Below are 14414 nucleotides of genomic sequence, written 5' to 3'. Positions count from 1 at the left end.
TCTCTCGCTTCAGTGACGTAATAACTTATTTACCTGTTATGGCCATTGATCGTGACATATCTCGCGGATGACATGTCGCCATGTCATAATTCATTAATCAGGTTTTTCGATTCCATACACAGCTGTTGACGTCTGTCACAGGTTATATACTTTACCGAACAAACATTCACGTGACTGGGAGAGAGGTAGGTGTCGACGAAATAAATCATTGCTCATTGGCTTGATAATGGGAATATTTAATTCGAATTTAAATAATCTTACAAGTATCAGTTGTCGCGTGATCGTTCGTATGCGCTCGCTACGCTTCATATATCATACGTAAATAAATAGCTAAGTTACATTTTAAACAGTCTATCGGGACAACGCCGTCGCTAAATGGTAAATTATGTACAAGTCGCTCCGCGCGAAATTACATATACAACACACCTATACATAGTTCGTCTCTATTTACTTCTCTCTCTATTATGTATAATCTTCTATTGCACGTCGCAATCACTCCAGTGTTTCGCGATATATAATATCTTACATTTTTACAATAAATTAACGAAAACTCTTATTCCCCCGACTTTTATTCGTCCAATCCCGATTCTTCATCGTCACCAGACGATTCTCTAAAATTTCGTGTAAACAATCTTACCGAAAAAATTGGAAAAAATGGCACTTGTTAATCTCCTCCATAACAAACTATAACCGCTGCATGCCATCGCACGATACATTAATCTGATTATTCGAGTGTATTTTATTTCTTCAACAAATTCGATCAATTTTGCGAGAAAAGTTTATCTAATAATATAAATATTCTCTTATTAAAAAAAAATTCACTTCTTTTTCTTCCAATAATATGAAATATTATTAACTAATTCTTTTTTTCTCTTATTTTTTTTTGCACGGCAATATTTTATACATCTCAGGAAATTCGTTTGTTTTCTGAGACATCTTGTATCGCCGATTACTTTTCTCCTACAAAATCTGATCCAATTGTACATACTACTGTCTAGAAACGTAGTATTTATTTCATCTCTTCCCAAAGCGATGGCAAGGAACGGTAATCGTAACTTATTCGCATATCCATTTCAGTAGAACTAATTTCCTGCTCACGATTATTTTAAACGAGAGCAAGCGATATTTACCAAACTGTTGTTCTATCGGAAGCTCTAATTATAAGACAAGAATTCTTCGAGTTGACTCTGTCTAATGAGTTGTACTAATACGTCTAGCGAAATAAATACTCCAGTCTTTTATTTTAAGGAAGAGAAATGACAGACCGTGTCGACTTTGGTCCGCTCTACAAGTTTTTTTTAATTAGCTTTTTTTTGGCCTGATATAACTCTCTTTAAAGTAATACGTTATATATTTATTTACTTTTTAAATAATATATAAAGATTTACATCGCGCTTTGGTTGATTTACTTTCAAAAACCTGCAAAATTAACAAAGTATTTTTTCATAATATTTTAATTTTTTTGCAGAAGAAAAATTATCAGTTCCAAAAAGGATTGTTTCATGAAATTTTTACAACAAATGTTTTCCGTATTGGAAGAATTTTTCACGCTAATCTGATATCTCCAGGTTTCATTTATTCTTTAAAATTTCTCTAAAAAAATCTTGCACAAAGAATTAAAATCGAATAGAAGATTCGACTTTCGCTTGTGGCTCCTTTGAGGTCAGAAACGAAATTCAGGGGATCAAAGTTGCAACGTTAGATTTTTCCGAGCGTTTAAGTTTGCAATCGTCATTTCGCTTGAAGTTCCGCGGCCTGTTCCTCTTCCTCTTTAGTAAGCGGTACTGTCGAATGATTATAGAGCCCCTGTGCCATTAGCTGAAGAGCCAGAGGATTTTTCTGGCCGCTGGCTTTCTTGATTTTCGCTCGCTTGTTCTGGAACCAGATCTTGATTTGCGCCTCGTTCAGACCTAAATCCCTCGAGAGTTGCTGTCTCCGTCTTTCCGTCAGGTATCGGTTCTCCGCGAATTCCCTTTTCAGTCTCGCTAATTGTTCACCACTGAACGCGGTCCTGGGACGTTTCTCTTCAGGGGTTCCACCGCCGCGTCCGTCTGTCCTCTTCACTCTTCTCGTACGTGGACCTGAAACACGAGATGGTTCTAGCGTTAACTCGTATCTGTCAATATGTCCGTCCAATGACATCTCTTGACAATGCGTACAAAAGTATCATGTTGAAACAACATAAAGAAGATAACTTCGACGAACTTATTCATTTTCACAAAAACATATATAAATATAAGTAATCAATATTGTTTTCTGTTATAAAGATAGATATATCATAAATAAGCAATTACGTATCTTCGTTCAGATTAAATTTTCTCGAAACGATATTCTTTTCCCTCATAAAGTTGTCATTTTTTTTTCAACGCTAGTTTCTCAATCGCTGCTGCTGTTGCGTTAAGGAATAGAATCTCACAGATGACTATACACAAAACATCAGGTTTTAAACAATGCTTCGCAATGCGGCTTTACAAGCAGACATTGATTCAGCAAGTTTACACGCCGATAAATCTGAAAAATTAACGAACCACCGGTCGGCAAGTTTTACGGCAACTTTTATTGTAGGCTTGTCTTAAGTGTTTTTCTCTCCGGTGCGCTAAGGTCTAAGTCCGGTTATGCGAGTGTGTGTCTTCTATAACAAGCTAGTTACTTGGGAGGAGCCGCGCGAGGTCGGAAAGTTCGTCGATGGAATAAACGTCCGACTGAAAGGATCGTCTTGCCGACGAAGTAAATCCTTCCGTCTCGATCCTACTTGCCTTATCACGCTTGCGGACTCGTTCGCGCGAAATCACCGTGACGTCGGACGGACCAGGCAGAGCGGTGGCTTTATCATAAATCAAACGCATTATTATTGCAGCCATGTTGCGCATCTTATGCCGACGCAACGTCACTATTCGCGCGTTTACGTTGCGTCAGCGCAAGCGCTTGGGATCCGATCAACTTCGTACGAGATTTCGACAAAGAAGTCCCAAGGTAAGTCTTGTCGAGATTGAGATAATTAATATACAGAATAAGGGGAAAATATTGAATAATGCAACATGTATATTCAACTATTTTTATACGAAAGATGATTTGAATTTTTTAATATAAAGAACTATTCTGAATTCGGTGATATTTGAAATGCTTGTTACAATAGAGAGCTAACCTTAATTTTGTAAAAATCTCTAGGACATATAAAGTGCTCCGTCATTTATTTATTTTTTAGAAATCCTATAATAAGAATTTGACAAAAACATTTGCTTTTTTTTCTCTCTTACAGCTATCCCTTTTCTTTTCCTTTCACTTTCACTTTCCGAAAATCTACAAAGCTATTCGTATACGGAGAATTAATCAAAACACTATATATTTATTTCTACTTTAATCAGACTGTTATTACAGGATCTCTTTATTTTTATCAATATCACATGTTTTGTTTACGGTTATTGGATAGCCCATTGTTGTAGTAAATCCTTCGTTTAATTGGCAAAAGTGAAATTCTTTAGAGCTCGTTTAACTTGAACTTTCATGCATGTTATCATAAGAAGGTGCGCGTTGCTTCGCCAAATAAGGGCCGCGCGAAGCGCACGATCCTGGACACAACTCGATTTTCCCAGCGTGACTACTTCCTCTCGTGTGATTCCCGCATGTAATTCCCAACTAATAATTCACAGGATAAACACTGTATGCGACGCGGCACGAACGCATCGCGTTTATACGGCACGCACCACCGGTTATATAATTGCGTATAAATCAAATCATAACGATCAACACTAACGTTATCGGTCGGTCCGATCTGCTGATATTCATTGAATATTCCATGGAAATTTCGAGACCGTCTCGCGATGATCGGTTTGCGCCATACACATTGCCTACTTGCTTTCAAAGCGAAAAATTATATATACATGTCTTCTCGCGTGGAGAAAAAAATGCGTCGACGGTTCTTGCATGATTCTTGTAAATGTTTTTATGCGACTTCGAGCCACACATCGATCACATTGCGCGGTGCTTATTGAAGTTAATAAAGCTGACTATCTCGAAAGCAAAAAAACGAGATGTTTTGCATATACTTATAAGGAATTTTTACGATAAATATTTTTTCAATATGTATTGTTTTTTTTTTATACATATCATATTTAAGCCTTTATTACTCCCGTGGGATGTCCAACATATCCCGGCCTTGTAAATTCGCTAAATGTATAAATGCCATTTTCAATTTTTTTGTATTTATCTTTATTTAAAGAATATATAGAACATTATCAATCTTTATTTCATTATAAATTATCAAAAAAAAAAATAATAATTGAAATATGTTAGAATATCAAAAACACTGCACGCAAATAATTATGTTAAAAAACTTTTACGCGAGTTAATGTAGAGTTAATGTATTTATTTAATAATTTTTTTTCTCGTAACTTTATAGAAGTTTGTATTTCGAAAATTCTATTTGGTATTTTTTAATGAATTTTTCGACAGACATACTTCATTAGATCTATTGATTTTTAAAAGGAGGAGTCGCGCTGTTAAAGAATATCAAACATTAAAAGGGAAATTTCTTGATTGCTATATCAAACATTTTGTCTGTGACCAGGCTTTAACAGTCGGTCAAGAGAGATCAGAAATTACAGGCTTGTGTGGTATAAGTCGCATTGCAAATGATAATTATCGAATGTTGCTGAGCGGTAGTAAATTACTGTCGACGACGAGGGTCGTCCGGCACGTAAGAATTTCGCAGTGAAAATCGTTTTACAACGCGTAATCATTCAAAGCTGAAGATCATAGTACATGCTTTAAGTAATATTATCGGAAAAGCAGTTTGTTCCGCACGATCGAGCATTGGCGGACGTTGTCGAGACTTAAGTCGTTAGTTTCCCGTCTCCGATTGGCTCTTACAGCTGGCGACGCGATCGATTTCTATCCGTATAGTCATAAAAAAATCTCTCAAGAAATTCATCTTCGTCGAGCTCGATGGCGTCCGTAAAATATTTTACAAGACTGTGACTGCTCGCGACGTAATGTTGTTTTTGCGTTTCGCCAGACGTGCTAATATTTAGAAAGAAAAATTTATCAAGATATGTGTAACGATAACATATGTGTGATATCGCTGTATTTGTTGAACAGTTACATCTTTTGCGCGAGTTTACATAATCAATTTAATAAAATATATAGGAAAAGCATCTTCAATTTTCTGAATTAGGACTGCTAAGGATGATATAAGGTAGGTCGTCTATTATGGGATAGGTTCCCAATATGAGATAGCAGAATTTCTGCTAAACTAATAACCGCATGTGATGTTGATTTTATTATGAATTTGTTATTCATAGAGCGAAACATATTTAGTAAGAAACTCATTATTAGATCAAGCGTGTAGTAGTTGTGAAAAAAGATTTTTGAAATTGGATGTTATCGAATTTTATTGAGGTTAGTCTTCAAATTGTTTTATTATATAATAAATAAATATTTGGTAATAAATGGTAATTATCTGTTATTAATAGTAATTATCTATTATACAATGTTAGAGGTATACAATTAAGGTTGTATTAATAGGAAAACACGTGATATAATAATTTGTTTAACTGTAAAAATTAGATTTGGTGATCATGAAACAGCAAGGCGTGGAAGTTGTAATATGAGATACTTAAAGTATTCCTAGCAATATGTGAGAGCATCTAAACGATTCAATATCTCAAAGCAATATTATCGAATTCAATATTATTGAATGAAATGTTAAAAATTGATTGATTCTATTGTTAAGATTACTCACACACCACACACACACACACACACACACACACACACACATACACACACACACACACACACACACATATACACATATTCACACACATCAAAAAATTATATAATTATTACGTATAAATTCATAAAATCAAATTCTTCGTTCCTACTTGTATGTATAATAATATAATAAAAGCATGTATAAAAAACTTATCTTTATTTTTTCCTTAGTTTTGTATGAGATATCACTTACAAGAAAACCCTTATATCTCATATTAGAAACCCATTTTTTGAATGAGCAAAATCAGCACTTTCGATAAAAAATTTCACATACAACAAAGTATAATTACTACCGATCGCTAATTTTAGGTGGCTAAATCTTAAATATATTTCTCATAAAATTGACACGAAAATAGGAGTTAAGATTGCAAATTAAATAAATTACAAATTTTAAAAAAAAGGTATCTCATATTAGGCGACTTTACGTACGCAGCTAGTTGACATTTTAATACCCCGTAATATTACACGAATGAGCTTTATTCATTTTTGTTAAATTAAACTTTCAAGTAGACTTTTAGAGAACAAATGGAAAATTCTTGACGCATAAAGAAACAGAAAAAAAAAAGAGAAAAATACATGAAAAATACGAGCTTGTAAAAAAAAAACGAATAAAGCTCACTCATCGGGATATCGAGACGTCGGCTGGCTGCACTAAACGTACGCATATCATCCTTGGCAGTTTTCTCCTCCTCAGGAATGACTGAGGTAACGAACAGCCGGCAGTCTAATTACTTAAGCGAGGCAGTCTTGCAGTCAAGCGCAGGAAACACGCGCTGGGAGAAGAGCTTCTCGTGCTCCCCCAGACTCCTCTCTCTTCTCATTCTCGCCCTTTCCTACTTACGGTAATCCCTCTCCAAAGACTTGAGGGTAAAACCAATAATGCTAAGACGCCCTTCTCTCGCTAAGCACAACCCCAAAAGTACCGCGGCGGAATATCCGGCGACGTGCGGCCTCGGAGAAACACTAATTTCCTTGTCTCACTCCTAGAGATAGACGTCAGCTCGTAGCTCGGTCTGTCAGTTTAATTACATTTTTTCTTCCGCTGCACAATCGTGCACGCGCACGAGGACGCGACTATGTAGCGACATGACATTTACATTGCTAATCAGTTCAGCTGTTACGCAGAAAACGCATTGAGTGATTTAAACAAACATTACTGATTACTCATTTGCATGTGAATAATTTTATTGTAAAATATGAGACAGGACTCGATCTCCGGACGTGGAAAAGAATGAAAAAGTGTATCGTTAAAATTCACGCCGCGCATAGCGAGCATCAATGTAAAGGATAAAGTTATAAGATTGCTCGTCTCCATCGGCGATCGACCGCACTACTAATTTTCTTGTTCTATTCTTGAGATAGATGTCAGCTACTGGCCTCTAGTTTCTCCTTCAGGCGATTCCCGCGTAACGAATAGCAGTCGCTATTCTAGTAATCGCCCTTTCAGTCCGCTGTTCGACTTGCTCGTCACGTTGCTTTTAATTACATCCGTATCGGCAGAAACGCGAAGAAGGCGCAGTAGAGGATAAAAAGAGAGTGTGGTGTCTAGAATTCGTTAAAAATGATCTGTAAATTAGTAGGATTCCGCTCGGAGCAAATGGCCGACGATCGTGTTCGGAGAGCGAATTGCGTTGTTCCGCGTGCACGTTAAATTTAAAGCAATATTTTAAAGCTCCCGTTTATTCGCCACTACTATTTCAGAATGTAACATCCGAAACGAGAAAATGCACGGTAAAAATTCTTACAAAATAATATATATTTCAATATTATCGACTTTTAAAATATAAAATCTCCTTTTGTTTCGTTAATTCCAAAATAATCGTATATTTGAAAAATGAACTATGCGTAATCAAAAAACGAAAGCTATATTTACAACTATAATAAATAAATTGTCAAGTTAATAACATATGTATAAAAATAAATATAATTTAATTTCTCCTTGAAAATAGTTTTCGGTATATTTCGTAAACGCGACGTGACAAAATATCGTGAAATTAACAGCAGACATTTTAGATAAATTAAAATGTATTAGGTGTTGGAATTAATTCGTAGCGTTTTTTAATGAAAGAATGTTATTTATTTCACATGAGCATTAAAAAATACATTAATGAAAGTACTTCCCATCACTTGTAAAACGCTACGAATTAATTCCAACACCTAATAATCGTCCTGTCTTTCAATCAATTTGTAGAGACAGACTTTATTATCCTCAAAGCGAGAAATCTGAATGTAGAAAGCTGAACTGCAATTTCATTAGGCAGAATTAGAAAGTACGAAAAACAATACGAGACAGGAATATTTCAGAATTCAGAGTTGTAAACTAATAATAATCGTAAACTCTTTAACGGCGCAGCTTTCGCTCGAAGTCTCGCGCCTTTCTTCCTTTACCCGCGGATCTTTACGTCTCAAACGTCACTCGTGACGCGATAATTACAGTGTTTATGAACGAAGCTCTCCGTATAGAGCGTGTCGACGACACAATGAGAGTCGGCAATCATCCTGGATGATGCACCCGGACGGGTAAACGAGTCTCTCGGTGTCGGTTAGTTGCGCTTCGGTCTCGCTTTCAGATAGACCATGCGCGATTATAAGTGGCCGTAGGCGAGATAAGTCGTACACTCACGAATTGCATCGTCCTCGATATGTAAAGCGATCTACCTCGCTTACTAAAGTGCCACTCGGCCTCTCTCATTGCCTCGCGTACCTATCTCTTTTTATTGTTAGCTTTTTATTGTTTGCGCGGAACATTGATACGGAACGTCGCCGGAAGGGAAACAGCGAGCGCAAAGTTGAGAGCGTGTTAATCTTGTCTTTGCGCAATTTATCAGGACGATCTGCGCGAAATGATGCGAGTGACAGAGGCTGCGCTTGATGTAAAAAGTTGTCGGGATAAAAACCTGCGTGTTGGTTTCGGTCGTTTAAGTATTCATGACTAAAGGCGGTCCTCTCCTTCTCCTTCCTCTTCCTTCTTCCGTCAACTGATGTCACCCGGCGATTATGGTGGTGGACTAGCATTGACAACTTAATGATAAGTTTTTGTCGTGCAAAAGACGCAATAAGTGATTATTACATTTTAATGAAGCACGCTTGATCGAGATTTAGTTTAACCAACGTTTTTTTTTTTTTTTGCAATCCCACAATTGCGAATGTAATTTCGACAATCTTACCTCGTTATCATTGTAGACAGGATATTAAATAAGACAATTTTTGTCGTTTTGAAACAGGTTGTGTCGCAAATGTAAAACGCTTTAATTAAGTGAAGAAAAATCTTGTTCACCTTCGCTACAAACATTGAAATTGTCCGGTAAATCAGCATTGCGTTAAATCAGCATTGCTGAAATTTATCACCGATAATTATGATATCCTCGTTAAAAGGCGGTGAGTTGATACGTTAATAGAATGATACGAAGGAAGAGGACACTGTCGTTAAGTCGTTAAGGCCATTGCCTCGATGCAGTTGGCAAAGACGCACTTCACTCAATTTTCACCAATTAGACCCGCAAGCCCGATGACGATCCTAATTATACAAATAAAAATGCTCTCCACTGTAACTATATTAACTCCAGATAATTTTGCAAGGAAGATTTTGAATTGTCTTTCCTTTGTTTCGGTAGTCTACAATTTATCTTTATGTTCTACTATTACGACATTCCAAGCAATCATACTTCTAAACATCCTTTAATCTGATACAACACGATAATTTATAACAGCAAAAAAACGGCTTCAAGAGAAACATAATAAATGTGAAGTATATCGGATAATGACAGGAGAAGAATCAAAGTGAATATAAAGATTGGCCGATCAAGCGAGTCGCGTTCTCGTCGCGAATCGGAATGGATCGATCAAGCGATCGCGGTTGCGGACAGTTGCGAGAGCCGATCGACTTGTCCTTTCCGTGAATCTGATCGTCTCGTCCTTGTGCGGGTACGTGTATCGGGATATGTAGGAACGAGCCGCTTGAGTTATGACTACGGCCATTACTTGGGACAAACGAGGCTAAGCGTGTCGACACGGAGTCGAGCGGGCAGGTCTCTTCGATTCTCCCGAGTCATTCTCGACTCTCGAGAATTACAAATGCCTCCTCTCTCTCTCTCTCTCTCTTTCTGTCTTGAGTCATGAGCCTTCAGCATGCTCGCAACTCCCGATTGACAGTTTTAAGGCCCAACGCTGAGCTCCGCATCAGCACTCGTTATCCAGGACGCAGATTCCGCATAGACAGTTTATGTATTTCCTACGTTCGCCGAGCAAATATATGATATCGCGAGCGGCATAGCGATACCCTGTAACCCACATTTTCGAATTATTTATGTCGCAAGGTTTTTGCGATCCACGGCTGTCTTCGCTTCATGCGTCAATGCCGATGGTATTTCAGAAGTATGGACGGCCGGGGGTATAAAATGAAACGCGACGAAAAAGGTTGTTTATGACGGTACGATTCTAAGGAGGACTAATTTCTCTCTTTCTAAAACTGAAAAAGTTTTATATCAAATAAATTCCACGCACGTACAAAGAAAATAGATCGAGAGAGAAGCAAAAGCTTGAAAGTCAGCTAATACGGAGAAGTAAATGTTCTTAAGAAGTATAAAAAAAAAAAAAATTAGCGTCTCTTCAAGTCATCATATTCATCGCAATGTATTGCGAAAGCTGTAAATTAATCTGTATTAATTTATTTACGTAATTACAGGGCGAATCACAAAGAGGTGAAAGTCGTCTTACATTTCGATGGAATCAATCTGATTGCAAACCACTGGATATCCATACGCGTCATTGAGATATCGATTTAACGCAGACATGCCCAGTGATCGAGCACGGGACAAGCTTACACAATAAGCGTATTAATGGCTTCGTTCAGAAAAGCTCACGTTCCCCGATGCCATTTCGTCATTAGTCTCGTCTAGCCCAAGTACGGCTCGTAACCGCCGTGGGTCGTTACTTACTTCGTCCTGAGAACAAAAAAGAAAAAACACACCGATTAAAACTCCTGTCTTTCCGAACAACTTCATCAAATGCATTTCATTATTTTACATTTATCCATTTCAGTCTTTTGTGCACACAATGTCGCTCGTTAATACATCTTATATATAAACATTGTTAATAAAATGCAAATACAGTCAAACATCAGTATTATTACAATTAAACAAACTCTAAGATTTAAAACAATTGTAGAATAAACATCCATCTATATACTGCAGTTTCAGTTTTCATCTTGTTGAACCGTGACATGATTTTTCAGGCAAACAATACTTACTTATCAATGTTAGAAATTTTTTATTTGTTTGAGACATTAGATATAAATATCGTTTTTACTAACAAATGGATGGTTTCCCATATCGAGGTTAGCTGGATCTCTTATGAGATCTTCGTTAAGGTGTTTTTGAGTTAACCCACAGAATTATACGAAAAGTAATCATTGGATTCGCGACTATATCCATAACCATAAATAATGATCACTGATTGGTCACTGGTCGATCGTTACTCGAGTGTACGTGACTACGTTTACGTTTCCATGGGTCGTTAACTTGTTTCCATTAAGGCGCGGTCTTGTCTGCCTCTTTTCCTTTATCGCCATTTCTTTCCGTCTCTTTCCCTCGCATACGTTTCTTTACGTCGATTAACTATCATCCGATTTTAGACGCGCGGCATGTGTATCTTTACATTACGGCGATTAAGCGCCATTCCGAATGCGACCGGTATTTCTTAAGTGATTCTTCAGTATAAAACGCTAGTACGTCATGTCTTCAAGCTTCTATATGGGTAGAAATATTTTCTGGCGCAATCATTGTGTTGTTACGTAACTCTAGTCACGTACTTTTTCATGATGGATTTAATGCCACGAGTTAAACAGTCATTTAAAAGTCAGACAGTTATTTAAAAGTCTGATTTTCAAATGTATATTTTAAAAGGTTCATTCAAGATTTAAAAAAGAAATTGAAATTTTATACAATATTGTACCTAATCGTTCTTTTTATTTGACGGATTTAACAAAACAATTATTTAGAAATTCAATTATACGTTCAAAAAAATCTAAATATACATTTTAAAAGATTTATTTTAGATTTAAAAAAAATTGAGGTCCAAGATTAAAAAAAAAAAAATTAAATCTAGAGTTTGAGAAGGATCTATCTTTCAGAGTTAATTCTCTCTCGAAGGAGTACAACTTACGATAATAAGCAATCAAAAATTATGAGACATACGCGAGTAATGCGTAGCTCGAAGAGACGATTAATAGCTTCATTGCATCCTACGCTGTCGATGCAGAAGTACCGGTTTTACCAACAAGACCGCCCCTTTCTTATTCCTCTTGATCCTTTCATTTGCTTTCGATCTTTCTCTTCCTTCCTGACATCGTCACTTATTCTTTTCGCAAAGCAATCAGGTATGTAATAAGCAACAATAAATTTTATGCATTCTCCACATATCATCAATTGCAGCTAATCATTACCTTTCATAAATCTATAATTAGTTGCATCAATATTTTTACGAATTGCGTCAAAACGTATACTTTGCGTATACTTTACATTCGTGCGATTATACAATTTCTCGAGCTGTATTGATTAGCATCGTACAAAAAGGATCGTACAAAATGTCTCTTTACTTTGGATCGCGGATGAAAGGGTTTAGAAAGCGGCGATCTGTCCTGGATCCCAATCGCCAACGTGGCGCAAAGCAGGAACTATAATCTCCCAACGTCTTTCGCCATTTAGTTTTCGTGTAGCCTCGATGTTATTTCGCGGAGGAAAGTCACTTTGCAAGGATCATTGCGCTCCAACGCGCAGTCACGATCGCCGTATTGCTACACATCGTCATGTCTTATATGTTGTAGGCGTGACCGGCACTGTTGAGATCTTTATCGCTTTGTCATTATTATTACGTTACATATCGAGATTACATCGGTCCCCTTCCCCGATTAGGAGAGTGGTATACATCCAGTTAACGAGAGACATACGACTCCGTAAGTTGGTTGCTGGCGAAACAAAACCACCACGACGACGCGCGCGACGTACATTGTTCTCTCACGTCGTGGAAGGACTTGATATGCGCTCGCGCAGTTATTAATTATTACATTGAGCGTACCGAGTTATCGTGCAAATCGTCGATCGTCACGGCGATCGTATCTAGTCTTTCGATGGAAATATGCAGAGGAATTCGAGACTCCGGTAGCTGATTCGCGTCAACAAGCAGCCATATATAATAGGCATCTTTGATTCATTGCAAAATATATCGAGGTTTGATGAAGAGGATGCGCCTCGATAAAGTTATCGCCTCACAAAGCAAAAATATATCTCAATAAAATTTCTCTTTTATATACATACATAAACAATCAATATTCTTCTTACGCTCGTAATATTATAACACATTTACGACAAAGACGAATTTAATCGGCATGAAAATCCTTGAGAAATACGCAGCAAATATGAATAGAGTAAGAAGGAAAAGAGAGAAGATTATGTAAAATTTATTAAACATGACAAGTAAATAGATTTATACCGATATGCATGATTTAATTTTGAGGCCATATGATTATTGATTTATAAGGCTATCATCTTACAAGAAAATTATTAACGTTTTCATTCGAGTTATAAACGAGATATCGTAACTTTATGCTGAATAATGCCGTTCTATTCCTAGATATTCTGGACGCTGACGTAATGACGATTAATTGAATTAAAAGCAAGACGTACAGATTCGAGCTTCGTTCGCGGATGATTCGCGACTGGCGCAACGCGTGAGTGAGTTACGATGTCGATGCACATCGATGCCGCTTAAATATCATTAATCAATGAATTCACAGCGTCGACCGAAGAGGAATCTATTTCCAGCGAACTAACCATCATCAATGGCAATTACGGCATCTCATAAAACGACGATATGATTCTACACAGTATATTTTAAAAGACATCCTGAGAACATCCTCTGGACGTCCTTAAGGCGTCCCTTGAAGGTCTGTGCTACGTCGAATCATTTCGTCTCGCATCTTTCCCCACGTCTTTTCCCACGTCTTTTCCACGCATCGGCGTTTCGCGCGAACTGCTCGCACGTGTTGCACATCGCATCGGTACAGACTACAATCGCGCGTGTTCCGGCTATAGAATCGCGCGTATACCACGATTTAACGAGCAGTTGGCTCTTATTACCAGTTGGCGCGCCGCGCCGTCTCCGTAGATATACATCTCGTAATCAGATACTACTAACTCGCTCGCGATCGCTCGCGATCACGTAAGCCCCGCGGATCCCATTATATGCCGGCGAGAAGCCGACCTCATAATGCGAGCTACTTTGGCACTTTAAACTTCGATTACTTCGCGACAGTCTATACCATCTCTTCTGATCGTATTGACATCCACAGGACTTGCTCCGAGAGACAAGTGCTGATAATTGCGAGTGAAAAAGAAAAAAGGTATCATCTCTTGGAGATTTCGTTGTCACGTCAATTTAAAGATCTCTCTGGAGCTGACAGTGGGTTTATTAAACCCATTTAATCATAATTCTTTTTGTCAAAAATATCACAATTTAATTTTTTTTATATTACATTTGCAAATTTGGATTATTCTCTCATTAAGATACATTTAATTATTATTATTACACATTTTATTAAATAAATCAATTATTTAATATTTAACTAAAATTAGGGCTAAATTAAA

The 14414-nt window shown here is 37.2% G+C and overlaps 1 protein-coding gene across 2 annotated transcripts in view; it reads right to left on the bottom strand.

Moving 5' to 3' along the window:
* Positions 1–215: 215 nt before the first annotated feature.
* Positions 216–14414, bottom strand: part of LOC105146768 (uncharacterized) — a 73986-nt gene continuing 59787 nt past the window's right edge. Inside the window, exon 2 of one of the 2 annotated variants that reach the window (XM_087416717.1) lies at positions 216–2081. In XM_087416717.1, coding sequence (XP_087272843.1) covers positions 1732–2081 — 350 coding nt within the window. In that variant the 3' untranslated portion in view covers positions 216–1731. Of the gene's footprint in view, positions 2082–3266; positions 10716–14414 lie in introns of those variants that run through there. The other variant, XM_011057255.2, reaches the window with a different exon arrangement.

Source organism: Acromyrmex echinatior, chromosome 2 (genome assembly GCF_024713525.1).
Source record: "Acromyrmex echinatior isolate Ae372 chromosome 2, ASM2471352v2, whole genome shotgun sequence".
In the NCBI taxonomy this organism is placed as follows: domain Eukaryota; kingdom Metazoa; phylum Arthropoda; class Insecta; order Hymenoptera; family Formicidae; genus Acromyrmex; species Acromyrmex echinatior.
This window is presented reverse-complemented; position numbering and strand designations above follow the sequence as displayed.